Source organism: Rhinoraja longicauda, chromosome 9 (genome assembly GCF_053455715.1).
Source record: "Rhinoraja longicauda isolate Sanriku21f chromosome 9, sRhiLon1.1, whole genome shotgun sequence".
Taxonomy (NCBI): domain Eukaryota; kingdom Metazoa; phylum Chordata; class Chondrichthyes; order Rajiformes; family Arhynchobatidae; genus Rhinoraja; species Rhinoraja longicauda.
Window position 1 is genome coordinate 52,078,508 of NC_135961.1, and position 27,112 is coordinate 52,105,619.

At 41.9% G+C, this 27,112-nt stretch overlaps 1 protein-coding gene across 1 annotated transcript in view; it reads right to left on the minus strand.

Moving 5' to 3' along the window:
• col12a1a (collagen, type XII, alpha 1a) overlaps positions 1-27,112 on the minus strand; it is a 241,698-nt gene that overhangs the window by 126,658 nt on the left and 87,928 nt on the right. Inside the window, exons 21-26 of the mRNA XM_078405469.1 lie at positions 23,274-23,413; positions 15,703-15,832; positions 14,353-14,498; positions 8,322-8,451; positions 7,126-7,265; positions 3,887-4,016 (exon numbers count right to left, since the gene is read on the minus strand). Coding sequence (XP_078261595.1) covers positions 3,887-4,016; positions 7,126-7,265; positions 8,322-8,451; positions 14,353-14,498; positions 15,703-15,832; positions 23,274-23,413 — 816 coding nt within the window. The remainder of the gene's footprint in view (positions 1-3,886; positions 4,017-7,125; positions 7,266-8,321; positions 8,452-14,352; positions 14,499-15,702; positions 15,833-23,273; positions 23,414-27,112) is intronic.

Genomic DNA, 27,112 nt, shown 5'->3' on the forward strand with positions numbered 1-27,112 from the left:
AATACCACGGATCCATGAAACAAGAAACGAGGACAGATTATCAAGGACAAGAAGGCCATCAGCACCCTCTGGAAAGAAGACCTCCTCAGCTGAGGCTCTGTCTATGGCATGTTTTCCTGATTCTATTACATCATCCCCAATTCCATTTTTGAAGGAGGCCAAAAAAGCCCATCCAACAGCTAAAAAAACAGTCCCTGGAGCAGACTAAATCCCTGATGAGGTACTGACACATGGTGAAGTGCTTCTGGTGAAAATTCATACTCTCCTCTTCCTCATCTGGGAAGGGGGGGGGGAGCATGCCAAGGGATTTCAAGACCACCTCTGAGAAAGCAAACGAGTCTGATTGCCATTATCACTCTCTATTCCTGGATCGCAAAGATGTGCCTGTGCAAGAGGATGTGACCAAAAGCTGTTAGAGGACATCTTAAAGGATGAGAGAATTGGCAGTGAGGTTTAAGACAGAACACATGTGCAAAATAACAAACTTGTGTTGCACTAGGGGACCTCTTCTGGTTACTATCTCCAAAATGTAAAAGCATTTGATCAAACTGATTTATAATTCCATAGCACTGAGCTATCAGGGACCATTCTTGACCTTTATAGCAAAGGCTTCACTGCACCCTCTCTGCTGGATTGCACTACATCATATGCAATTAAATACTGTGTTTCATCTTTTGCCTTGACTCGTTGCAGAGTGTCTGGCAAGTTTTTAGGGGTCTGGTTCCGGTTTCCATCTTACACTTTATTTCCTAGCTGCACTGAAATTTATATCACCACACATCTGGATGAATGCCAAAACTGTTAATGGACATCTTTATTACTTTCACAGCCCTTCAGGGATAGGCACAATGTCACACACATCATACAGTTACTTTGCAAATACTTGCTCAGAATATTTTCCATTCTCTGCTGGGAAAACCAACGTGTTTACTTAAACGGAGAGCTAACTTTCCTAAAAACTACTTCATTTCAGGTTTTTTTTTATCAATCAGGTTCTGCACAACCCAAAATAACTGATGTCTGAACCAAGAAAATGGAATAGTTAGACATTCCAAACACCTAATTTAAACCTTATGTGTTTCTTTTGGCTATGAAATAGATTACAGATGTGGTTTGAAACTCACTCTGCTGGAGCGACCTATGCAGAACATTACCTGCTGAGTCAGGGAAGCAGGCTCAGAGGAATCAGTTCATAGGACCTGTAACCTTCAAAATGAATCAATTATAAAGAGAGGTCAAGGATTATAATTTTTGTTTATCTTTATTTCTTCAGGCCAAACAATATTTTTATTGATAGGCTGGTCACTGAAAAATTCCCGTGTGTGCTGTTACTGGAAAGACCTTGTGCAATCAAATAGTTTTCCTTCCCACCCCTTACCCCTGATATGACTGGGCCATTGCAAGATTGGTGATGATTGGGAGTGGAGTGATGTACAAAATGGGGTGGCAGAGAAAAGGATAGAGGGTTGTATAGAGTATGTATAGGGATCAGCATTTAGATGGATCAGTGACCAGTGACCAGTAAGCAGATGCTGATGGCTACGTGGGATTGGGTTGGACAGTTTGGGATCAGAAATCAAAAAGGGCAAGGAGTGGTCTGGGATTGCCTGTTGTGAAAAGGTTGTGTCACCAAAGTGAGAAAATGTGTCACCAAAGTGTGTGTGTGTGTTTGTGTGTGTGGGCGGGGGGAGGGGGGTGTAGGAATCAGTGGGAGGTTCATGGTGAGTGATGGTATAGAGAGGAGATCAGGCATTGGAGTGAGGGCCCAGGAAATCAGAGAGGGTCAGAGCAGATCAGGGATCAATAGCAGTTCAGTTTAGAGATACAGTGCGGAAACAGCCCTTCGGCACACCGAGTCCACACGGACCAGCAATCCCCGCACATTAACACTATCCTACGCTAGGGACAATTTTTACATTTATACAAAGCCAATTAACCTACAAACCTTCTGCAGTTGTACAGGGCCCTAGTGAGACCGCACCTGGAGTATTGTGTGCAGTTTTGGTCTCCAAGTTTGAGGAAGGACATTCTTGCTATTGAGGGAGTGCAGCGTAGGTTCATGAGGTTCATGAGGATGGCGGGAATATCATATGGAGCACCTAGGCTTGTGTACACTGGAATTTAGAAGGATGAGAGGGGATCTTATTAAAATATATAAGATTATTAAGGGATTGGACACGCTAGAGGCAGGAAACATGTTGGGGGAGCAAGGGAACCAGGGGCAACAGTTTAAGAATAAGGGGTAGGCCATTTAGAATGTAAATGAGGAAAAACCTGTTCACCCAGAGAGTTGTGAATCTGTGGATTTCTCTGCCTCAGAAGGCAGTGGATGCCAATTCTCTGGATGTTTTCAGGAGAAAGTTAGATAGAGCGCTTAAAGATAGCGGAGTCAAGGGATATGGGGAGAAGGCAGGAACAGGGTACTGATTGTAGATGATTAGCCATGATCGCAGTGAATGGCGGTGCTGGCACGAAGGGCCGAATGGCCTACTCCTGCACCTATTGTCTATTGTCTACTGTCCATCGTCTTTGGAGTGTGGGAGGAAACCGAAGAACTTGGAGAAACCCACGCAGGTCACAGGGATAATGTACAAACTCCGTACAGACAAGCACCCATAGTCAGGATCGAACCTGGGCCTCTGGGGCCGTAAGGCAGCAACTCTACCACTGCGCCACCATGCCGCCCAGTTGACAATTAGAGATATTTAGGTGTAAAACTGGACAGTGAATATATTGATAGCCAAGACCTTAGCTGCCATAGGATCAGTGATAGGGGGTCAGGTGTGGATTGGCATCGAAGCGTGAATGAGCTGGGAGAGGAGATGGGCAGTTGTTAGTGAGAAACAACCATCCCATCAACGTTAGAAATAATAACCACCTACTGCATCAATATTTCTACTTCTGCTGTTTCCTCAAAAGGACATGGAAGGTCTTGGAGAAATATAAATCTCTGCTTCTTTCTCCATGATTTCAAAGACCTTTATCAAAACTTCTCAGCTTTCCTTGCTCTGAGAACAATGCTTCCAGTCTTCAGTATAGCTGAAAACTGAAATGCCACTCCTGGAACCATGCTACTAGTAAATCGCATCTGAACTTTATCAGGGTACCAAGTTATTTATGAATACAGGTGATCCAGCTATAACACAATAGCTGTCTTTGCAAAAAATATATTATAGCAAATGGTGTCATCATGACAAAATTTGATCAAAGGGGAAAAGCAGTTTACGATTAAAAGATTTTGAGACTAACAGTAACAGTTATTTTTTCCCTGCAGATCTTTCAACAATAAAGGTCCTTTTAATGACCATAAGTTTATTTTTGTTACGATAAGCTAAAAATGCCAAATTGTTTAACAGAGTATCACTGCACTAGTGTCAACAGAAGCGACCGCTTGCCAATTTCAATGGCCTCCTGTGAAGAAAGTAGCAGCTGTATTCTCAAGACACAATGGTATCTGTTTACTATGGGGAGGTTACAACAAAAACAATGTTTTCTCGATGAAAGCTTTTTTTCCCGTTTGCCAATTTCCAAAGTAACTTCTAAGTGGTTCATTAGTTCCTGATCGAAAGCACTTTATAACCATTTGGACCCGTGTAATACAAACTGTCTTTCGTACTTTATAAATTCATTACATTCAAGTCACATTGTGGAAATATGCATTAAAGCAGAACTACCTGTACAGTGTTCACCATCCTTCCATAGAATCAGGGAAAGGAATAATATGGAAGGAGGCCATTTGGGCCCCTGCAGGCAATAGAAGAATACTTCATTTAATCCTATGCTCCAATCCTTTCTCCAGATTCAAAATTTCTCCACATTACCACAGCTATGAGGTGAGTGACAGGTAAAATGAAACATCCAACACATGACCGAACATTTTACTTACGAGTGCTTTCTCGTCCATTCAGGGGAGGTGAGACCCCTTCATCGTAAATTGCAAACACCGACACGTCATATTCCGTTTGGGAAACAAGACCTGTGAGTGGCACAGAGGTATCGCCGACAGGAACCTCCACCTATCAAGTTAGAAAAAGTATTGTTTGTTGTCAATTTCAACTACAATTTAACCTCAACACTGGAAAGAGTCAAGATTGAGAGAAAGTTTATTCAAATCATTGATGCTGACTCTCCAGCATAAGGCACTGTTTTATTGCACCATAGCAGTATATTAGCACTATTTGATCAAGTTATCTTACAAGTCTCAGATATCCGATTTTTTCTGGTATCTCAGACAACGTTTTAGGATTTTAAAAAAGTTACATCGCAAAAGAAGGCCATCAGCCCACATTGACTATGCAAGTCAGAACATGAGCCGATTAGATGCCTCCTATTTCCCATCTTTTGTCATAAGGAATAGGAGTAGAATTAGGCCATTCGGCCCATCAAGTCTATTCCACCATTCAATCATGGTTGATCTAGCTATAGGAAAAAAAGAAGGATCTCGACCCGAAACTTCATCAGTCTGAAGAAGGGTCTCGACCCAAAACATCACCCGTCTCTCCTGAGATGCTGCCTGACATGCTGAGTTACTCCAGCATTTTGTGTCTACCCTGATCTATTTATCCTTCCTAACCCCATTCTCTTGCCTTCTCCCCATAATCTCTAACACCTGTACCAATCAATAATTTATCTATATCTGCCTGAAAAATATCCACTGGCGGCCTCCACAGCCTTCTGTGGCAACAAATTCCACAGATTCACCACCCTCTGACTAAATAAATTTCTCCTCATCTCCTTCCGAAAAGAACGTCTCGGGCTGGTAGACTTTTGATATAAATGAGACTTTTGTTTCCAAATCGCTTTTATTAATCTGAATTCAAACTCACTAGTGCTATGGAGAATGGATCCACATTTCAATTTCAAACATTTGTCTTCTGTTCATGGAATCTAGAATTGTAATGTTGTTGATGGGACAGGATATACAGGCATTTAGGATGGACAAGGGCTGATTAGGGATAGTCAGCGTGGTTTTGTACATGGGAGGTCATGTCTCACAAATCTGATTGAGTTATTTGAAGACGTGACCATAAAGGTTCATGAGGGCAGAGCTGTAGATGTTGTATATATGGACCACAGCAAAGCATTCGACACATTTTCGCATGGTAGGCTGCCCTGGAAGGTTAGATCGCATGGGATTCAAGGAGAGATAGCTGAATGGATAGAAAATTGGCTTCATGGAAGGAAGCAGAGGGTGATGCTGGAAGGTTGCTTCTCGGACTGGAGGCTTGTGACTAGTGGTGTGCCCTCAGGGTTCGGTGCTGGGCCCGATACTGTTTGTCATCTATATCAATGTTTTGGATGCGAACATACATGGCAAGATTAGCAAGTTTGCTGATGATACAAAAGTGGGTGGATTTGCAGATAATGAAGATGGTTGTGAAACATTGCAGCAGGATCTTGATCGATTGGCCAAGTGGGCTGAATTTAATACAGAGAAATGTGAGGTGTTGCATTTTGGGGAGTCTAAAATGGGGAGGACCTACACCTGATAGGTACAACTGAAGGACTTGCCAGAGAGCATTTCATGGTAAATGGTAGGGCTCTAGGGAGTGTTGCAGAGCAGAAGGATCTAGGAGTGCAGGTGCATCGTTCCTTGAAGGTGCAGTAACAGGTAGATAGCGTGGTCAAAAATACATTTCGCACATTGGCATTCATCGGTCATTGGATTGAGTATAGAAGATGGGAGGTCATGTTGCAGTTGTATGAGATGTTGGTGACACTGCATTTAGAATATTGTGTTCAGTTCTTGGCACCGTGTTATAGGAAAGATATTGTCAAGCTGGAAAGGTTAAAGAGAAGATTTACGAGGATGTTGCCAGGACTAGAGGGTCTGAGTTGTAGGGAGAGGTTGAATAGGCTGGGATTCTATTCCATGCAGCGCAGGAGGATGTGGGGTGAACTTATAGAGGTGTATAAAATCATGAGAGGAATAGATCGGGTAGTTGCACAGAATCTCTTGTGCAGAGTAAGTGATAAAGGACCAGAGGGCATAGGGTTAAGATGAAGGGGAAAGGACCAGAGGGCATAGGTTTAAGATGAAGGGGAAACTATTTAATAGGAATCTGAGAGGTAACAAAGGGTGGTGAGTGTATGGAACAAGCTACCAGAGGAAGTAGTTGAGGCAGTGTCTATCCCAACATTTAAGATAGTTAGCCAGGTACATAGATAGGACAGGAGGGATATGGACCCAATGCAGGCAGGTAGGACGAGTGTAGCAGGGACATGTTGGGCCAGCTGTTTCCACGCTGTATCACTCTATGACTATGACTTTATATCGCTAGACTTCTGGCTTGTCATTAAAAACCCAGCCAATTTGATGACATTCTTTAGAGGAAGATGTTTGCTATTCTGCACATGATACCAGCCCCACCTCAATGCAGTTCACCATAAAATGTTCTCTGGCCAGTTCCTCAGTTGTACCAGACTGCTCTTGGTGGCTTAAGGAGAAGCTTAATGATTACCAACAATACTGGCATATGAATGGATGTTTTTTTTCCTTTTTGGTGAAATGAGTACAATCTCTACTTCATCAGATACAAACTGTCGAGACAATTGTTTCATTTTATTATATTATCGTGCAGTACTGGTTTGGATCTCATCTACTGAGATCAAGTCAAGTCAAGATGAGTTTACTATCATGTGCGCAAGTACAGTGAGTAACAGGTACAATGAAAATCTTGATTGCAGCAGCGTCATAGGCAGACATCATACAAAATCATAAATTATACATATATTACACATAGGTTCTGCAAGACAGTAACATGAAAAAAAGACTGTGCAAGAAACGAAACATCAGTGCAGAATGTGATCCGTGGTGTTCCGTTACCGAGGTAGGATCGGGTTGGTATAGGTTCGTTCCCCACCAGGCCTTTGGCTCGCTGGATTTGACCTTGTTCTAATACCTCCTGAGGCATTTGTGGATTTAATTTCAGGTTTCGAAAGCCTGTTTGACTGCTCTCTGAAACAGCTGAGCAAGCCATTCAGTTCAAGAGCAGCTCTGTACAGCCAAGGCCAATGATGCCTTCACCCCGTATAGGAATTTAAAAAAAGATATACTCAAAAGACCTAAAGAGTTAAAAAGGACTGCTTTATGCTTCTAATTTTGCTATGGAAAAGTAAGCTCACCTCCTTTGTGTCGTCATCTCCCACCTCACCATAACGTACTAAGTAATTAAGAACGTTGCCTGGTGCAGGATCCCAATGAGTTCTTATGCTACTGTGGCTGACATCAGAAAACCGAATATTCCTGGGTTCACCCAGAGGCACTAAATGAAGAGAATTGAACAAAAGAAGTCAACAGGCAAAATTAGGTACAGAACCTCTATTAAGTAAGTGGAAAATCAAAAATAATGCTTGATAGATTCTGTTTCAGGTTTAAATTCTGACTGGTTTATTTCAGCAGGTTTAAATCCCTCAGGGTATATCTTTTCCATGAACAAATCAAACCAGATGTTGGTATAGAAGCAGGATTAGTTTGATAAGGTGAAAACTCTAGGATGACATCTGTTCCTTTGCAATGATCCTTTCGATTGTCATTTTCTTTCCAAAATATTTTTATTTTCAACTTTTTTACTTGCCAAAGCAAAATAACATTTCATTCTGAAAATATATATATAAAGAAATCCAAAACAAATGAAATTCCCCAATTTGTTGGAAATAGAATGTGATTTGCAACAGATACTCCATTAAGTGTATCTGATAGTGCACTCATTATAAAGCTTGCCTTTCCATTAGCCTTTGATTATTCCTGGCGATTTGCTTGCAACAATTTTAAATGCCTACTTTCCTATTATTCCTCTTCTGAGTTGTATTATTCTTGGACCCAGATGGATTACCTCACTCTGCCTGATACTAACCTTCACCTGCCAGTTTCTCTCAATCTTTTACACTGCTCTTTTCTGAATTTCTGTTATTTGCTCAGATTACAAAGTGAATTTCCTCATCTGAAACCTGAAGCTGCTTTCTTGACTGTTAAAAGAGCAATTGGTGGAATTCAAACTGATTCACTTGCTGCGGACAGAAAGTTAACAATTCACATTAGAAAACCTTCATCAGTCCTGAACCATTAACTCTGTTTCTCACTCCGCGGAGGCTGCTTGACCTGCTGAGTATTTCCAGCATGTTATTTTTTTCAGGTTTCTGGCATCTTCAGGTTTTTATTTTGATTTGGAAACAACAACTTGTTCTTAATATTGCCAACATGGATTCAACTTCTTAATTTTGAACTTTCCTTCGGAATAGTTTTCAACCAAGTTCAGATACAAGCATGACAGTAAATAATGCTACAAGGCTGCTGAGGAAGTATTGCAAAAGCGACTTACAGGTAACTTCTTGTGTACTCAGTGGATCACTGGGAACGTCATCATACATCGCATGAATTGTAAAAGTATATTCAGTGTTTGGAAATAAGTCCGTCAGCTGTACCTCATGAACATCAGGGACAATATTCATCTGCAAGAGAAAATTTAAAGCATCTGTAAATAAAATAAAATTATCTTACTGCAAAAATTACTTTTAATTGAGGTTTCAAAGATGATACAATAAAATGTATCAGTCCTAAATCTTTACCTCATATTGGCCTTGGTGTAAGATTTTTTTAACCCTAAATGACTATAATCAAAAATAGGGTAAGTTTTGACATAAGGTCTCTGACCTGAAATATTAACTCTGATTCTCTTTCCACAGATGCTGCTTGACCAGCTGAATATTACCAGCATTTTCAATTTTTATTTTAGATTTCTGCCATCTTCAGTGTTTTGGTTTCTAAAAATATCAGAAAATCTAGTCTTTGTCAAACTATTGTCTGTGAGATATTCATGTGCCTGGATTGGCTATCGCGTAGAACAGTGACTATGCACAAGAAGTCTATGCACAGTGACTATGCACATTGAATGGTGGTGCTGGCTCGAAGGGCCGAATGGCCTACTCCTGCACCTATTGTCTATTGTCTAACACAAGAAAAGTGGAGCAGGAGTAGGACACCAGGTCACCCCGACACTAGCACAATCCTACACACTAGGGACAATTTACAATTTACAGAAGCCAATTTGATGATGGGGAGGTCAGTGCCAGTGATGGAGAAGGGTCTCGACCCGAAATGTCACCCATTCCTTCTCTCCAGTGATGCTGCCTGTCCCGCTGAGTTACTTCAGCATTTTGTGTCTATCTTCGGTTCCTTCCTTCTTACACATCCAGCCCTGATGTTGTACTTGGCCATGGTCTCACAACCTAAGCGGACCAACTGACTGGAGTTTTCATAGACATCTTCAACCACCCATCTCCACGCTGTATCTCTTAAATAAACCTTGGATCCAAGGTTTATTTAAGAGATACAGTGTGAAAACTGGCCCTTTGGCCCCATTGTCTGCATTGACCAACAATCACCCGTACACTAGTTCTAGTCCTTCACACTAAGGACAATTTACAGAAGCCAATTAACCTACAAACCCGCATGTCTTTGGAATGTGGGAGGAAACCGGAGCATCCAGAGAAAGTTGCAATCTGTGCTGACAACTCACCTCTCTTATTGAAATAGTGGACTATAAAATGTGTTGAAAATAGATAATCTGTTGAGGCATGTTGGTCAGGACATTGCAAAGAATTTTCTACTTTTCTTCAAGTTAGTGCCACGATATGTTTTTCAACCATCTCATTTGACAGATGGTATCTCAGTTCAATACTACATCCATAAGATGTAATCAGTAATGTTGAGGCACTCCCTCAACAATGGCTTGTAAATGTCTGCTTGGATTCTTTCCTCAGATCTCCAAAAGAAGCTTGTGACCCACATCCAAGCCACTAAACTACCAATGAGCCAAGATGAAAGGATCTTTCCATTAAATTGTTGCCCAACAGTTAACATCATTCACAGTGTGAAGGTGCAAATTATTTACATTACATTAACTCCACGGCTGCCCTCCATATTATCATATCATCATCATAATCATATACATACAGCCGGAAACAGGCCTTTTCGGCCCTCCAAGTCCGTGCCGCCCAGTGATCCCCGTACATTAACACTATCCTACACCCACTAGGGACAATTTTTACATTTACCCAGCCAATTAACCTACATACCTGTACGTCTTTGGAGTGTGGGAGGAAACCGAAGATCTCGGAGTAAACCCACGCAGGTCACGGGGAGAACGTACAAACTCCTTACAGTGCAGCACCCGTAGTCAGGATCGAACCTGAGTCTCCGGCGCTGCATTCGCTGTAAAGCAGCAACTCTACCGCTGCGCTACCGTGCCGCCCAAATATTCTTTCAATGGCTGCAACCTTCCCTCATGAAATACGAATCAAAGCAAATGTGGTGCATGTGACATATTCCAGGACTTGTGAGTGGCACTCTGACAGTTCAGTGAATGTTTCAATGCATCTGCACCATTTTTAATTTTCAATGAAGGCATGGCTAATGTTTGGTGAGTCCTTTTGATTTATATTTTATTTCACATGTTACAAGCAAAGGAAATGATTCAAATTGCAAAGTATTTACAGGCGTCTAACTCTTAAGGGAGTGTGGGGATTCCCATTATCACATTGAATTGCAGAGCAGGATTGAATGGCCTGTGACTTAGCCATTAAGTGCAGGCAATGAATGAAACTGCTTGAATGTTTCGTAAGACAGCATGAAACAAACTACAACTCAACTCCGAGCTCACCTTTCATTGCCATTGGCATTATCCAATGCCTAAAGCTCTAAGGAAGCCTTCACCCCATGCTCAAACAAAGTAGTTCATGAACTTTTTCTTTACAATCAAAATCCAACCTCCTTCAACAATGGTTAATTATTAAATGCTATACTGTATGAGACACTCAATGTTTATCAAAACGTTACCAGCTATCAAAAGGGATGATTTGGAGATATAAGTGTTGCTTTTGGCTGCCTCCACATTTCTAATTACAGGCTTACTGCTTCAGCCTATGTATAATGGGAGAAAAATTACTTCCAATTTGGTTCGAGAACGTTTCCTGAAAGATATCAAATGTCCTCACTAGATCATTGAATTTTAGAGTAGAAAATAGTTCAGTGTAAGTTTTGCTTCTCAAGCGCTATAGCTTGGAATAGTTGCTTAAAGAGCACTAAACGTATGAATGGATTTGAGTACAACAAATAGAACTGAAGTGTTAAGTTAATTATAATGCTTGGGGTAGGAATTGAATCATTGGCTCAGTTTGATGTAAAAATCAAATCGAGTCTGGTGCAGTTTACCTATGCTTGTTTGAATATCTTCAATAACTTTTCTTATGTCATGGGCAATGGTAAACTTTCCTTTCGTCCTTTCCAAAAGATATCAGGGGTATAAGGAAGGAATAGGAATACACTGTTGAAATAAAGGCTTGGCCATTATCACATTGAATTGCAGAGCAGGATTGAATGGCCTACTCCTCCAGTTTTGTTTTCCCATTGTTTCTGTCCTTTATAGGTCAGTATAGTCTAGAACTAGAGAAGTCATTGAGAGATTGTAAAGTGGGATTAGTGCCAGATTAGTGTAATTGTATGCTTGTTGGTCAGCATGAAATCAGTGGGCTGAAACAGTCTGTTTCCATGTGGCATGACTGTGCAACTAGCACTGGTCAGTGCTGAGATTGAAGGAAATTACCTTTGTGTTGTAGCTCCACACACCACTTCGCCAGTAGAAGAGCAATAGAATTCATCATACTCTTTTCAGAACCTTGGGAAATTAGTAGAGGAGACTAGAGCACATTGACTTGACTGAGTTTCAGGAAAGAAAAGCTTTTGTAAAGAATGGTCTTGGAAGTTGTATGTTGACTATAACGTTGCTCAACCACAGTGCCTTAAAGCAATGCTGCAATCCATTTGTGTCACCCTTTGTAATATTTTTGGCATTGATTACATATACACAACTGCAAGATGGTTTCGCCCATCCACAAGCCTTAATTTGTCAAGCCGTTTTAAATACAAGCTGATGTTTTCAATCAACTAAAAGCCTGTGTTGGATCAGCCAATTATACAATAATCTGAACATTGATCAAACAGATGAATAACTTTCTAAGCCTGTGTCATTTATTCAAAACATTGGGTTAAAAAATAAAGAATTGAAGAGATAAGGCAAGAAAAATGACCTGCTATGTAAGAAAATAATGGTTACATTATTTGACGTGTGCTAGAAGCCTAAACGAATAAACTAGTGAAATTCCTACATTCCAATATATATTGAATTTAGTTTAAACAATCTAGAAGCTGCTAGTTTGTTGTAAAAGTTCATCTGGTTCTATAATATCGCCCTGAAAAGAAAGGCTGACATTCTAACTAAGTCAGTCTTGCTTGCAACTGATAGTTACAAAGTGCTGGAATAACTCAGCGGGCCAGGCAACATCTGGATGAATAGGATAGGTGACATTTCTATCCTTATCCTCCAGAGATGCTGCCTAACCCATTGAGTTTACTCCAGCACTTTGTGTCTGTCTTTGGTATAAACCAATATCTGCATTTCTTTGGTTATTAAATTTTGTTTACAACTGACTCTGGTCAGATGCCGATGTGATTAACATTTAACTACTTCTCACAGCCAGAAATGTTTACCAGCTCCAACATGTGTGTGAGCAATCAAGGGATTAGCAATAAATGTTAGCCATGGAATGTTGGAATAAAGGCTGACATTTTGGAAATCAACAATAAGCTGTCTCTTACCTCATGGTCAAACAAATAAGGGGATTCGGCGAGTCAGAAAAAAAAAAATCTCCGAATGACAGTTAAAAGAAATAAGCTTAAATAGAAAGTAGACAAATCTCCCAGGCCTGATCAGATATATCTGAGGACATTGTGGGAAGCTAGAGAGGAAATTGGCTGATATTTACGAGTTCTGATCTAATACAGGCGAAGTGCTGGAGGGTGGCAAACGTTGTGCCACTATTTAAGAAGGGCTGCAGGGAAAAGACTGGGAACTATTGGCCAGTGAGCTTAACATCTGTGGTCAGAAAGTTACCAGAAAGTATTCTGAGGGATAGGATATACATATATTTAGATGGACAAGGGCTGATTAAGGATAGTCAGTATGGTTTTGTCAGCGTGGGAGGTCGTGTCTCAAGAATCTGTGGCATAATTGAAGATGTAACCAAAAGGATTGATGAAGGCAGAGTGCAGACATTGTGTAAATAAGGATTTTAGCAAGGCATTCGACAAGGTTCCGCATGGTAGCCTGTTCTGGAAGGTGAGAGAATCCAAGGAGAGAAACTGAATGGATAGAAAGCAGAAGGTGGCGGTGGCAGGTAGCTTTTCGGACTGGCGGTCTGTGACTCGTGGTGTGCCTCAGGGTTTCGTGCTGGTCCCATTGGTGTTTGTCATATAGATAAATGATTATAATGGAACATACATGGCATGATTAGCAAATTTGCAGATGGCACAAAAGGTGGGGGGGGATATTACAGATAGTGAAGTTGGCTATCAAAAATTGCAACAGAATCTTGATTGGTGATCGGTGAGCTGAAAAATGGTTAATGGAATTGATTACAGAGAAATGTGAGGTGTTGCATTTTGGGAAGACTAACCTGGGCGGGGCTGACACAATGAATGGTAGGGCTCTGAGGAGTGTTGTAGAGCAGAGGGATCCAGGAGTATAAGTACATAGATTATTGAAAGTGGCATCACTGGTAGATTGGGTAGTCGAAAAGGCTTTTGACACATTGGCCTTCATCAGTCAGAGTATTGAGTACAAATGTTGGGAGGCCATGTTGCAGTTAGATAAGATATTGGTGAGGCCACATTTAGAGTATTACATTCAGTTCTGGGCACCACGTTATAGGAAAGGTCTTGTCAAACTGGAAAAGATGCAGAGAAGATTTAAAGGATGTTGCCAGGACTCGAGGGCTTGAGTCCTGGCAACAGGAAGAGGATGAGCAGGCTACGACTCTATTCCTTGGAACGCAGGAGAATGAGGGGTGATCTTATAGAGGCATACAAAATCATGAGAGGAATCGGGTAGACGCACAAAGTCTTTTTCTCAGAATCTAGGGGAATCAAGAACAAGAGGACATAGGTTTAAGGTGAGGTGGAAACATAAGGTGGAAAGATTTAATAGGAATCTAAGGGGTAACCTTTTCACACAAAGGGTGGTGGGTGTATTGAACGAGCTGCCAGAGGAGGTAGTTGAGGCAGGTACCATCGCAATGTTTAAGAAATATTTAGACAGATACATAGATAAGACATGTTTAGAGGGATGTGGGCCAAACACAGGCAGGTGGGACCAGTGTAGATGGGACATGTTGGTCGGTGTGGATAAGTTGGGTTGGAGGGCCTGTTTCCATGCTGTATAACGTTATGACTCTTTGACTAAAACTGGCACTTGCCACTGAAGAAACCAGTTATTTTACTTAAGCGTTTTCCAATACCTTTGTCTTTTCAGCAGACATGGCAGCGTTAATTGGTGCATAAAGTAGAATATATCCCGTGGCTCCACTCACGGGATCCCATCTGACCTTCATTGTGGTTGGAGTAGCATCATAGGCATTAATTTCCCTCACAGAAGGGATGGACACTGCCAAACAAAAATTTGAAAAATTACAATCAGACAACCATCTGAAAAAATTGATATTTTAGCTCAATAAAACGAAGATATCTGAGAATTATTCCCACTTTGGACACCTATGGACAATTTATTTCTGTAACCAAGAGGGAATCACTATTTGCCAGGCAAAAGCCTTTATAATAAGTCCAAGGAACTGAAACTCATGGGCAGGTGGCTACTTTGAGTATAACCATGAAAGTGAGCTTCCTGTACACCCTCCAACAATGCAGCTCAATTACGGCTCTGAACTGCAATCCTGGCTGTTCTCAACATCTGGTATCAGTTCTCTGCAAACTGGTGTTGAAACCAGTCTGAAAGCCAAAATCAGGACCTGACGACCAAACAATATCTCTGGACTCACAACATTTTAAAAACATTTGAAAAAGACAAAGACATTTGGATAGGTACATGGATAGGAAATTTTCAGAAGGATATGGGCAAACGCAGGCAGGTGGGACTAATGCAGATGAGACATCTTGATCAGGGTGGGCAAGTTGGACTGAAGGGCCTGTTTCCATGCTGCAAGACTCTAAGACTCCATGATTGAATTGAAGAGACAGGATTGCAGTTCTTCGCTGTTGGTCCATGCACTGAACATCTTATGACGGTGTTGACTCGAACATCTAACAGCTCTCACGACCAAAAAGCAACAACTTTCATAATGTATTTGCATCGACTATGAAAAAGCAGCCAAGGGAGTTGTTGGGAGAGTGAGTAAATATGACCATTCCCGAATATCTTTCAGGGAAGGTTATTCACCATCACTGCCTGGTAAGCCCTGCAGATGACTCAAAAAATTGTGTGCTGGAAATAGGCAGTCTGTAAAGGAATGTAAATGTATGAAGTACCAAAAAGATGCCAGAATGTGAGGTTGGATTTGGGAGGAGCATCTGAAAAGCAGAACATTAATTAGGTCGTGCAAAGTGTTCAAGTTTTGGTATTCAAAGAGGTGCAATGATCCTGGCACCAAATCTGCAGAAAATTGGCAGACAGATAACAGGGGCTAATTTGGAAGGTACATGGAACATTGGCCTTCATTACAAGAAAAACTAAGCATAAAACCAACTGTGCAAGAATCGGTGAGATCATACCTGGAGTGCAATTTTATTTTATTAAAGAACGGTTAGAACTACTTAGGAGACAGTGCAAAGAAGGAATAAAGTAGTTGACTCACATGTCATCTCAGCTCCCTCAAGCGGTTCACTGACTTCACCTTCCAACAATCCGTACACATTAACCACATATTCCGTGTCAGGTTGCAGATTTGTTAACACGGCAGTCTTGGTTCTTCCACTAACTAGAACCTAAAAAGGCATGTTGCCACAATTAAAGTACCTATCACTGTACAAATGGAAAAAAACAAAAGAGCCCAACCGATGCGTAGACAGGATAAAGGCTGCATGATTCATCAAGCCCACCCCACACACAGCGTACTTTTTGAATTTGTCTAACATTATATTAATAACCAATACATCTACATGGAATTCTTGTGTCTGCAGTTTTTAATGAAACTATTTGAAATGTGGGTTAATGCCTTGAAAGAAATTTCACACAATTGTGCTAATGTGTTATTTACTGATGTTAGGCAGTATGGAGCTGACTACTGAAGATGCTGCCCCAATATGTTCATTTCCTGAAATCTCCAGAGACATTTCCCTCAATGCTTCTAAGAGCAATGGAGTGAATTTCCAGTTTATCTCCCCACCCTCCAGCTGCAATGAATGCTTTCTGTTGTATTCTGAGAGTTACTGCCACATAAAAATGATTGTGCTCGATTACAGTCAAAAAGGCCCAGCAGTGGATGTACTTCCTGCACATTGGTAAGGATATTGTTTAATATCCATTCAAACCCTTAGCTGGATGGAATCTGCCACAGGCAATGATGGTCCAATTCTATACTGCTATCATTGAATCCGTCCTCACCTTCCCCATCGTGGTCTGGTTTGGCTCAGCCACCAAGCACAACATCCGGAGGCTGCAATGGATCGTTCGCACAGCTGAGAAGGTTGTTGGCTGCAACCTTCCCCCCATTGATGAACTGTACACTGCAAGGGCCAGGAAGCGAGCGGGCAAGATCATCTCTGACCCCTCTCACCCTGGTCACAAATTCTTCGAAGCACTTCCCTCTGGAAGGCGACTCCAGACTGTCAAAGCAGCCACAGCCAAACATAAAAACAGCTTTTTGTCCACGAGTAATAGTTCTACTCAATAACCAAAGTCTGTAGTCTCTTTTTTGCTCTGGTTTATTTTCACCCACATGTTTAGACCGTAATGTTGTATCCTTATTGTTTTGATGTGGTTATGCTTTATTCTTAATTGTTAACTGTATGTTTGTGTTGTCATTTATGAGCAGAGCACCAAGGCACATTCCTTGTATATGCACATACTTGACCAATAAACTTATTCATTCATTCATAAACGTATTCATTCATTCATAAACTTATTCATTCATTCATTACAGCAAAGGGCCTTTGGACAAATGGTGTTTGTGTTGGTATTAACCATTGGTTCCCACAGCCCAAGTCTCTGTAAGCCAAAGAATTTCATTGTTCTAGCTCATATCTGGTGCATTCTTGACTTTCTTGGCTGCATATGCTCTATCTCTGCTGCAATATAATCTGGATGGAACAGTGCCATGAGGAAAGGAGCTTAATAATGGTGAAAACTCATAGGGGTAAAACTTTTGCGTCATGAACTGAATACTTAGCCTGTTATCATAATAATATCATAATATCATAATGGTGATTAATGGTCCGCAGGACATTTGCAGAAATTCTTTTATGAGGAAACATTGTATGAATTCAATCTATACTCTGTGGTGGATCTCAGACCTTACATCATCTTTAAATTGCGTTGAGGACTCAAAATGTCTGCAAAGGAAATGGACAGGGTGAGTGAGCAAAAAGGTGACAAATAGAATAAAATGAGGACAGTTGTGATGCCAAATTATCTGAGTGAAATATGAAATCTGACAGTGCTTGACGGGGGAGATGTGAGAAGTTATTTCCCCTGGAAGAGTATCTGGGGCTAGGTAACATAATCTCAAGAGATGAGCTTTCCCATCATGGATGGTTGTAAATTTATGAAGTTCTCTAGCTCAGAGAATTCGATGCCGGAATACTCAGTATATATTTAAGGCTTAAGTATATTTTTAGACCACAGGGGATCAAGAACAATAGGGATTAGGCAGTAAAATGAACGCCAGCCGACGATGAATTTTATTGAACGGCGTTAATGGCTGAAGGAACCAGCTGGCTCACTACAACTTCTATTATGCTCATTTTTATTTCTGTGTAATTTCCCACCACAAATATTCGAGTTGGTTCCACTTTGCTCACATTTCCAGTCGCATTATTAATAAAAATAAAGTAAGCTGGAAATGTTCAACACTCAGGCAGCATCTGTGGAAAGAGCAACCGTTAACATTTCGGGTGGAAGACCTTTCATCAAGAAAAATGTATCCGTTTTAATGATGGGTCATCCCCACCAATGCTGCCCGACCTGCTGAGTTTTTCCAGCACTCTTCTGGTTTTATTTCAGACTTCCAACACCTGCATTTCCTTTGATTTGAAAATCCCATTAACTTCAGCATTTAATTGTGATAGAAACTGCAGATGATCTGGATTGCAAGTTGCAATATCAAAACAGATCACTCAATAGCCTAGTGGGTTGAAGCAGTATATGCATTTTGGATACACCATAGAGGAACTTTCCTACTTCAATGGTCCTAAGAGCAGAATATTGCCTGGAGAATGTTGTTGAAAATGAGAGGAGACTCAATGAGGGTTGCCTGGTAATTTATCCAGCCAGGAGCTTCCACATATATATCCCAGCATTGGCTCTCAACATGCATTACTCAGTCTGTAGACCCAACTTCCATAAAGCTAGCTAGTATTTGAGATGGAAATATTGTTACAAATTTGAAATTATTACCCTTTTCCTTGCTTTAACTGCAGGCATGTGCACAAAGGAATATAAATGTAAAATAAACATTTTTATCCACAACTGATCCAAGCTTGACTTCATATTTGTCATACTTTGAACTAATGCCAATTGCCTGTCGAAATCCAATTTATTTTATGTTTATTTCCCTTACTCTTGAAATAGATCTGTTTAATGGACAGATATTTATTTATTTGCGAAAGGATGTGGGCATCACTGCAATAATTACCCATTTCATTTCATCCAATTCATCGTTTCCATTTGTTTGGCCAGGCAGATCTAATCCCAGTAGTATAAGAAAATAACTGCAGATGCTGGTACAAATCGATTTATTCACAAAATGCTGGAGTAACTCAGCAGGTCAGGCAGCATCTCGGGAGAGAAGGAATGGGTGACGTTTCGGGTCGAGACCCTTCTTCAGACTGATGTCGGGGGTGGGACAAAGGAAGGATATAGGTGGAGACAGGAAGATAGAGGGAGATCTGGGAAGGAGGAGGGGAAGGGAGGGACAGAGGAGCTATCTGAAGTTGGAGAAGTCGACGTTCATACCACCGGGCCGCAAACTGCCCAGGCGAAATATGAGGTGCTGCTCCTCCAACTTCCGGCGGGCCTCACCATGGCACTGGAGGAGGCCCATGACAGAGAGGTCAGACTGGGAATGGGAGGGGGAGTTAAAGTGCTGGGCCACCGGGAGATCAGTTGCGTTAATGCGGACCGAGCGCAGGTGTTCAGCGAAGCGATCGCCGAGCCTGCGCTTGGTTTCGCCGATATAGATAAGTTGACATCTAGAGCAGCGGATGCAATAGATGAGGTTGGAGGAGGTGCAGGTGAACCTCTGTCTCACCTGGAAAGAATGTTTGGGTCCTTTGATGGAGTTGAGGGGGGAGGTAAAGGGACAGGTGTTGCATCTCGTGCGGTTGCAAGGGAAAGTGCCCGGGGTTAGGGTGGAGATGAGGTTGGAGGAGGTGCAGGTGAACCTCTGTCTCACCTGGAAAGAATGTTTGGGTCCTTTGATGGAGTTGAGGGGGGAGGTAAAGGGACAGGTGTTGCATCTCGTGCGGTTGCAAGGGAAAGTGCCCGGGGTTAGGGTGGAGATGAGGTTGGAGGAGGTGCAGGTGAACCTCTGTCTCACCTGGGATGAGGTTGGAGGAGGTGCAGGTGAACCTCTGTCTCACCTGGGATGAGGTTGGAGGAGGTGCAGGTGAACCTCTGTCTCACCTGGGATGAGGTTGGAGGAGGTGCAGGTGAACCTCTGTCTCACCTGGGATGAGGTTGGAGGAGGTGCAGGTGAACCTCTGTCTCACCTGGGATGAGGTTGGAGGAGGTGCAGGTGAACTTGATGAGGTTGGAGGAGGTGCAGGTGAACTTGATGAGGTTGGAGGAGGTGCAGGTGAACTTTCCGGGCACTTTCCCTTGCAACCGCACGAGATGCAACACCTGTCCCTTTACCTCCCCCCTCAACTCCATCAAAGGACCCAAACATTCTTTCCAGGTGAGACAGAGGTTCACCTGCACCTCCTCCAACCTCATCTATTGCATCCGCTGCTCTAGATGTCAACTTATCTATATCGGCGAAACCAAGCGCAGGCTCGGCGATCGCTTCGCTGAACACCTGCGCTCGGTCCGCATTAACGCAACTGATCTCCCGGTGGCCCAGCACTTTAACTCCCCCTCCCATTCCCAGTCTGACCTCTCTGTCATGGGCCTCCTCCAGTGCCATGGTGAGGCCCGCCGGAAGTTGGAGGAGCAGCACCTCATATTTCGCCTGGGCAGTTTGCGGCCCGGTGGTATGAACGTCGACTTCTCCAACTTCAGATAGCTCCTCTGTCCCTCCCTTCCCCTCCTCCTTCCCAGATCTCCCTCTATCTTCCTGTCTCCACCTATATCCTTCCTTTGTCCCACCCCCGACATCAGTCTGAAGAAGGGTCTCGACCCGAAACGTCACCCATTCCTTCTCTCCCGAGATGCTGCCTGACCTGCTGAGTTACTCCAGCAGATCTAATCCCAGTCCCATACTTAATAATCCCAGGATGGCAATTGTCCAAGAGGTCCAGAACTTGCAGTCACTAGTTGCCTGTAATTCACCTCTGCCCTCCGAAGAAGCTTGAGAGCAGTTCTCCTGCCCTAAATTGAGACACGGTAGTGTTGTGGGTGATTCAACTGATGCACAGATCGATCGATCGATCTGAAAAAACCTGGTCTAAACCCTGACACCCCAAACAACTTCAGACCAATCTCCAACCTACCCTTTCTGTCCAAAGTTTTGGAACGTGCAGTAGCTTCCCAACTAAAATACCACCTCTCTACCAATAACCTGTATGAAACTTTCCAATCTGGATTCCGCTCAAACCACTGTACTGAAACTGCGCTCCTCAAAATCACAAACGACATTCTCCTCTCCTCCGACGCTGGCAACCTCAACATCCTCATCCTACTTGACCTCAGCGCCGCCTTTGACACCATAAATCACTCCATTCTCCTCACCCGACTTGAAACCTCCCTTAACATCACCGGCACAGCCCTATCCTGGTTTAAATCTTACCTCTCTGACAGACACCAGTTCATCTCCATTAACAACTGTAAATCACCCACCGCTCCCCTCCCCCAAGGTGTCCCCCAAGGCTCAGTCCTTGGCCCCCTCCTCTTCATCCTCTACCTGTTCCCCCTTGGTCAATTAATCCGCCGTCATGGTCTCAACTTCCACTGCTTCGCCGATGATATCCAGCTCCTCATCTCCACCAAGTCAATCTCCTCCACCACACACTCTACACTGACAAACTGCATTACTGAAATAAAATCTTGGCTTCAATCAAACTTCCTCAAACTCAATTGCAACAAATCTGAAATCATCATCATTGGTCCAAAAATGCTCACCAAATCCACCCAAAACTTCATCCTCAACATTGATGGTCTCCCAGTATCCACCTCACCTCACATCCGGAATCTTGGAATCATCCTTGATCAAACCCTCTCCTTCGACAAACACATCAAACACATCACAAAGACAGCCTTCTTCCACCTCAAAAACATTGCCCGTCTCCGTCCATCCCTCTCCTCCACAGCTGCAGAAACCCTCATCCACGTCTTCATCACCTCCCGTCTGGACTACTGCAACAGCCTCCTCTATGGCGCACCCTCAAAAATCATCAATAAACTTCAATACATTCAAAACTCCGCTGCCCGTCTACTCACACACACCTCGATCCGTGACCATATCACCCCCGTCCTTTATAAACTCCACTGGCTCCCCATCCCCCAGAGAATCCAGTACAAAATCCTCCTCATAACCTACAAAGCCCTCCATAACCTGGCCCCATCCTACCTGACCGACCTCCTCCACAGGCACACTCCCACCTGCACCCTCCGCTCTGCCGCTGCCAATCTCCTATCCCCCCACATCCGGACTAAACTCAGATCCTGGGGGGACAGGGCTTTCTCCATCGCTGCTCCCACCCTATGGAACTCACTACCCCAAACCGTTAGAGACTCCCCCACACTCACCACATTCAAAACATCGCTGAAGTCTCACCTGTTCAGTACTGCCTTCAACCACTGAAGGTCACCTCACCTACTGTCTCCTTTCTCTGTTCATTTATTTATTTATTTATTTATCTATTTATTAATTTCCCTATGTTCTCAAAATCTCTGTAAAGCGTCTTTGAGTATATGAAAAGCGCTATATAAATAAAATGTATTATTATTATTATTAACGTGCAAATTGGGCACTGTCCCTATGTCCACATGAATTCTTCCTAGCTATTATGATTTTCCTCCCGCAAACAGCAAGAATGGGATTGATGTGATAGCTCTGAAAGCAGGCACAGACATGATGGACTGAATGGCCATCATAAGAAAATATAAGAAGATGAAAATATGAGATTAGAGCACTCTTTGGAAGTTGCAAAAGTCATTGCGTGTCAGCAAGCCAGAGCTGCAGTAACAACGCCATCCTATAAGCCGCACAAATATCGAGTGTTCCATTCAGGCCATAGCTCTTGGTTCAAATCAAACCATTGAATGTGTTGAAACATTATTCTAACATTCAGAAACACTAAAATGATTAACACCAATTGACCTCAACGATTCACAGCAAATCCCCTTGAATTACTGCTCATGCACTCAGTCCAACCTGATTCCACATGACAAGCACATTATCACTGAACTCCCACTCAAGTGCTGATGGTTTTACATTTGCAGACAGTAGATGCATCTGGAACATCTGCATACATAGAAGCTCGGAAGTTGCTGCCAGTTTTGTGGATTGCCATCAGCCAACAAAAACAATTTTATTGATATTACCACCCAAAATCTGAGCCCTCCTCACTGCAGTGTGGTTCATACTGACCAGCAGGTTTTTTATTTCAAAACAAATTTTGTTCATAAATATATAAATATACATATACACATATATATATATAAATATATATACATATATATATATATATATATAATATATAAATATATATGTGTGTGTGTATAAATATATATATGCACTGTTTTCTTATATATATATATATATATTATATAAATATATATGTGTGTGTGTGTGTGTATAAATATATATATATATATATATATATAAGAAGACAGTGCAAAGTTCTTTACATTTTCAGTATATCTCTGTTTTGTACAGAGCACAATTGCCTCTCCTGTTGCCATTCTGTTGTTTAAATTCCATAGTTGCTTTAGTGGGATTCAAGTTAAATATGTCATATCTATAACCCAGTCCTTTAGTTACTGGTCAGGTAAGTTAATTATTATGCTAACAAACCCACACAATGCACGTGGAAGGAAGCCACTCACCTCTTCAGTTTTGTCTCCACCTACTGGGTGGTATTCCACTCTGTATCTATCAACACTTGAGTCGGAGTGATCCCATGTCACACGGAAGGATTCATGGGTTGCCTCAGAAGTCACCAGGTTTCTGGGGGGATCCACGCCACCTACAACATTAGATATTAACATGTGTCAGACATGCAAAGTGACCGCTCCAGTACTGCCATTCTACCTGCCTCTTGTATTTCCCTGCTCTACTGATGGATCCTTCCAAGAATTGCCTCTGCTTGCCAAACAATCACAATAGCACTTTTGGACATGCAACATTTGGAAGGATGACAGCGGTAGGTTATGGAACGCCATCACCTGCAAGTTCTCCTCCTAATTATGCACCATCTACCTTATAATGTACCGGTATTCTTATATTGTCACCCGGACAAATCATTGGAAATCCCTGGTCAAAATCCTATGGAACTACCTTATTACTCAAACAGTTCAAAGTGAATGTTCACTTCCATCCAGTTAAGGGTTTGAATGGATATTAAACAATATCCTTACCAGTTATAGACACCAGATCTATGAAAATGAACTTTATCACCACCACCCATTCAATTATGACATGATTTCCAAGAGTTTATTTTAAATATATTTTTCACACTGATGATCTTGCTCAAAAGAATATGCTGGGGTTATTACTAATATATTGGGATAGCTCCTTAAACATATCTCTCTAGATTTATGGAGCTTGGGTCTTTCGAACCCTCCTTGTAGTTCATTCCGGTACAGACATTGAATCATGGGAAATTCTCAGTGATTTTCTCGAGCATTTTGCAAATTGTCTGACACAAATTTTCAGTCCCTCTATAGAGGTAGGTCTCATTTTCACTTTGCATATTTCTCCTGCCCTTTGAAGTGACAAACATCATCGCTGGAGAATGGACCAGTTCCTACAATATTGTTACATGTCAATGCTAATTACTATCGTGGTCAACACAATATGTGGAATTGGCAGTGCACTGCCCACTCTACATTAGTACACCAAGCATTCTCAGGGAAACATCCAGCAGCTTTCATCAGTTTTTCCACGATCTTTTCCCTTTTCATGATTTGGTGAAATAGAATGTCAATGTTGTCCTCTCCCACCCTAACTTCTATCTACATCAGCCCCAGGGCTGGACTAGCCTTTTGTAACCAGGCAGCTCTTAAGCTCCTAGTGGTAAAAGTGCACCGGTCATATGTCATTAAATTTAAGACAAGATATGACTCAATATTTAGATAGGTACACGTCGAGAGATTTAGAGTGAGAGGGGCCAAATGCAGACAGATGGGACCAGGTCAGCTATAAAACCTGTTTGGCATGGATAGTTCGGCCAAAAGGCCTGTTTCTGTGCTGTGTGACTCTATGATTCCATGACTCTAATAGCTTGAATATAGAGCAAAATAGAATACTATATGTATTAAACGTTATGCCTGTAACCATGCCTGTTAAATGAATGACAGTGACCCTAATCTGGCTGATGTGAAGCTGAAGGGCCTGATACATAGTGTACCCTTTGGCTTGTTAACTTACTGAATGCCCATGGGCCCAATGGAAATTATGAACAGGAAGAAGCCATTTGGCCCCTTGAGCCTGCTTCCACCCTTCAATCTTTATGGCTGATATGAGTGTAATCTGAACTCTGCCCTTCACTATGCTTATTAAGAATCCACCAACCTCCACCTTCAAAATATTTAAAGACTCCCGTTTCCTCCACCCTTTAAGGAAAAGAGTTTGAAAACCACACAAAGCCCAAGAGGAAGCATATAAACTCATCGTTGTCTGGACTGGGTGATTCCACAAGCGAACCCATCCTCTCAATATCAACCTTGTGCAGAGGTCAAATGTACATTGGGTCTCCAATGCGTTTCCAATTTCCACAGAAGTCCAGAATTCTCTAACATTCAAACTGCGGCTCGGAACACTTGGCTAGCCGGCAGCCTGTTCTGGCCTCTTAGGCTGTGATTTAAGACTTCAAATTTAACAGAAACAGGAAGCCGATGAATTGGCTTCTGTACAAAAAAGGAGCCCCACTTGAAGAGCACAGGTGCAAGTTCTGGCACCCGACCACTTTCTTTCCCCTCCTCCACCCACCTTCCCCTTCACTTTTCCCAGAGGAAACCAGCACTCTGTGCTCACACAGGGATTCTGATGTAGTCCAGTCTGCAAACTGCTTTTAATACAGGTAACTTAAGACGAGCTGTAAATTCTGCCATGGAAAGCATGTGAAGTAACAAAATTCTGCTTTCCCATCAGATAATTCAACAATGTTCATCTCGGGATTTCAGCAGCTGGATTTTAAGCCATGAAGATGCTGATATGGCACGGATAACAGGCTTTAAAGCAAAATGGTTCTAAATGCAAAACAGATATTTTTTATGGATGTGTCAGTCAGGATAGAATATGGCAGACTGCAGCTTCTGTTTTTGAATTAGAAACAAGACATTTCTTCAGCATTAATATCCAATGAGAACATCGCAGAAAGAAAGAAGCAAAAAAAATCTTAAAACAGCAGCATTCTCGCTATTGGCATCAAGTTCCACTTGAGGAAAAAGCCCAGCACAGGGCACACTAGTGGCAGAGCTGGTAGAACTACTTGCAGCTCCAACAACAGGGGTTCAATCATCACCTTGACTGCTGTGGGAAATGTGCCCATTTATACATGTTAGCTTTCATAGTTTCCATCTGCATCCCAAAGATATGGTTAGTTTATTGGCCACTGTACATTGCTTTTAGTATGCAGCTGAGTGATAGAATCTGTGGGGAGTTAATGGGAAAGTCTAGAGAATGAAATATGATTGGTATATTAGATGCTCAATCTATGGTACAGACATGATGGGCCAAAGGGCCTGTTTCTGTTCTATAGGACTCCATAATCTGGGTTGGCATCCCAATGTAGTACTGAAAGGGGAATTCACTGAGGAAGGTTTCAAATGAGTCATTAAAATGAAAACCTCATCAGCTCCCTCAGGTCATATTAAAGTTCCCAAGGTATTTTCAGATGCACTTTTTATAATGGCCAGGGAAACATTTATTCATCAAGTAAAACAGATTATCTGATTCTGCTTTATAATTTGCTGCTCTTGAGAATTTGATTGCCACTTTCAAAACATTTCAATACTGACTAATTCATAAAATGAAAATGTGTTACTGTTGCACTGAAGCTGTGATAAATGCCAAATGAATTGAATTTCTTTCTGCACTTCCTTTCGGAAGTATGATATTAAAAAGATATGTCTTCATCCAGGGACATGTTTGCTTTATTTGTTCCTTTTGAATTAACTGGACATCCATATCTTTCCAATACCAATTCAGCCTTTGTGGCACTTAACCTCCTGATTCACCATTGTTATTTTTTAAATCTTCGTTTAGATGTTGCTCAAAGGAATATAACTAAGGCAAAGGGTGAGGGCAAATATTGCAATAGAAGATTACGTAGAATGATAGTCTCAGTAAACCGGCGACTTGCATGGGCAATGCAACATTTCACTTCCATTTCAGCTTCTCAATCCAATATGGAGATTTATACAGTCCTCAAGACAGAGAGGAACATCATTTTCACATGGGAAAAAATCCAAGTAACTTGTATGTACAGTAACAGGGGTGTTATGAATCAGTTAGTTGAAGAAACTGACAACATTAGGATTATTATCCTTCCCAAGGATAATAATCCTGACTTTTAATGGGGCTGTCCAATTTATGTGGATTTTTGATAAAATAGAGTGGTAGTCTTACCAGAGAAGGGACAGTACTTGACTTCATCTTCAGAAATGAAACCATGTAGGTAGTGGAAATGTCAATTAGGGAATACCTGTACTACAGAAATGAT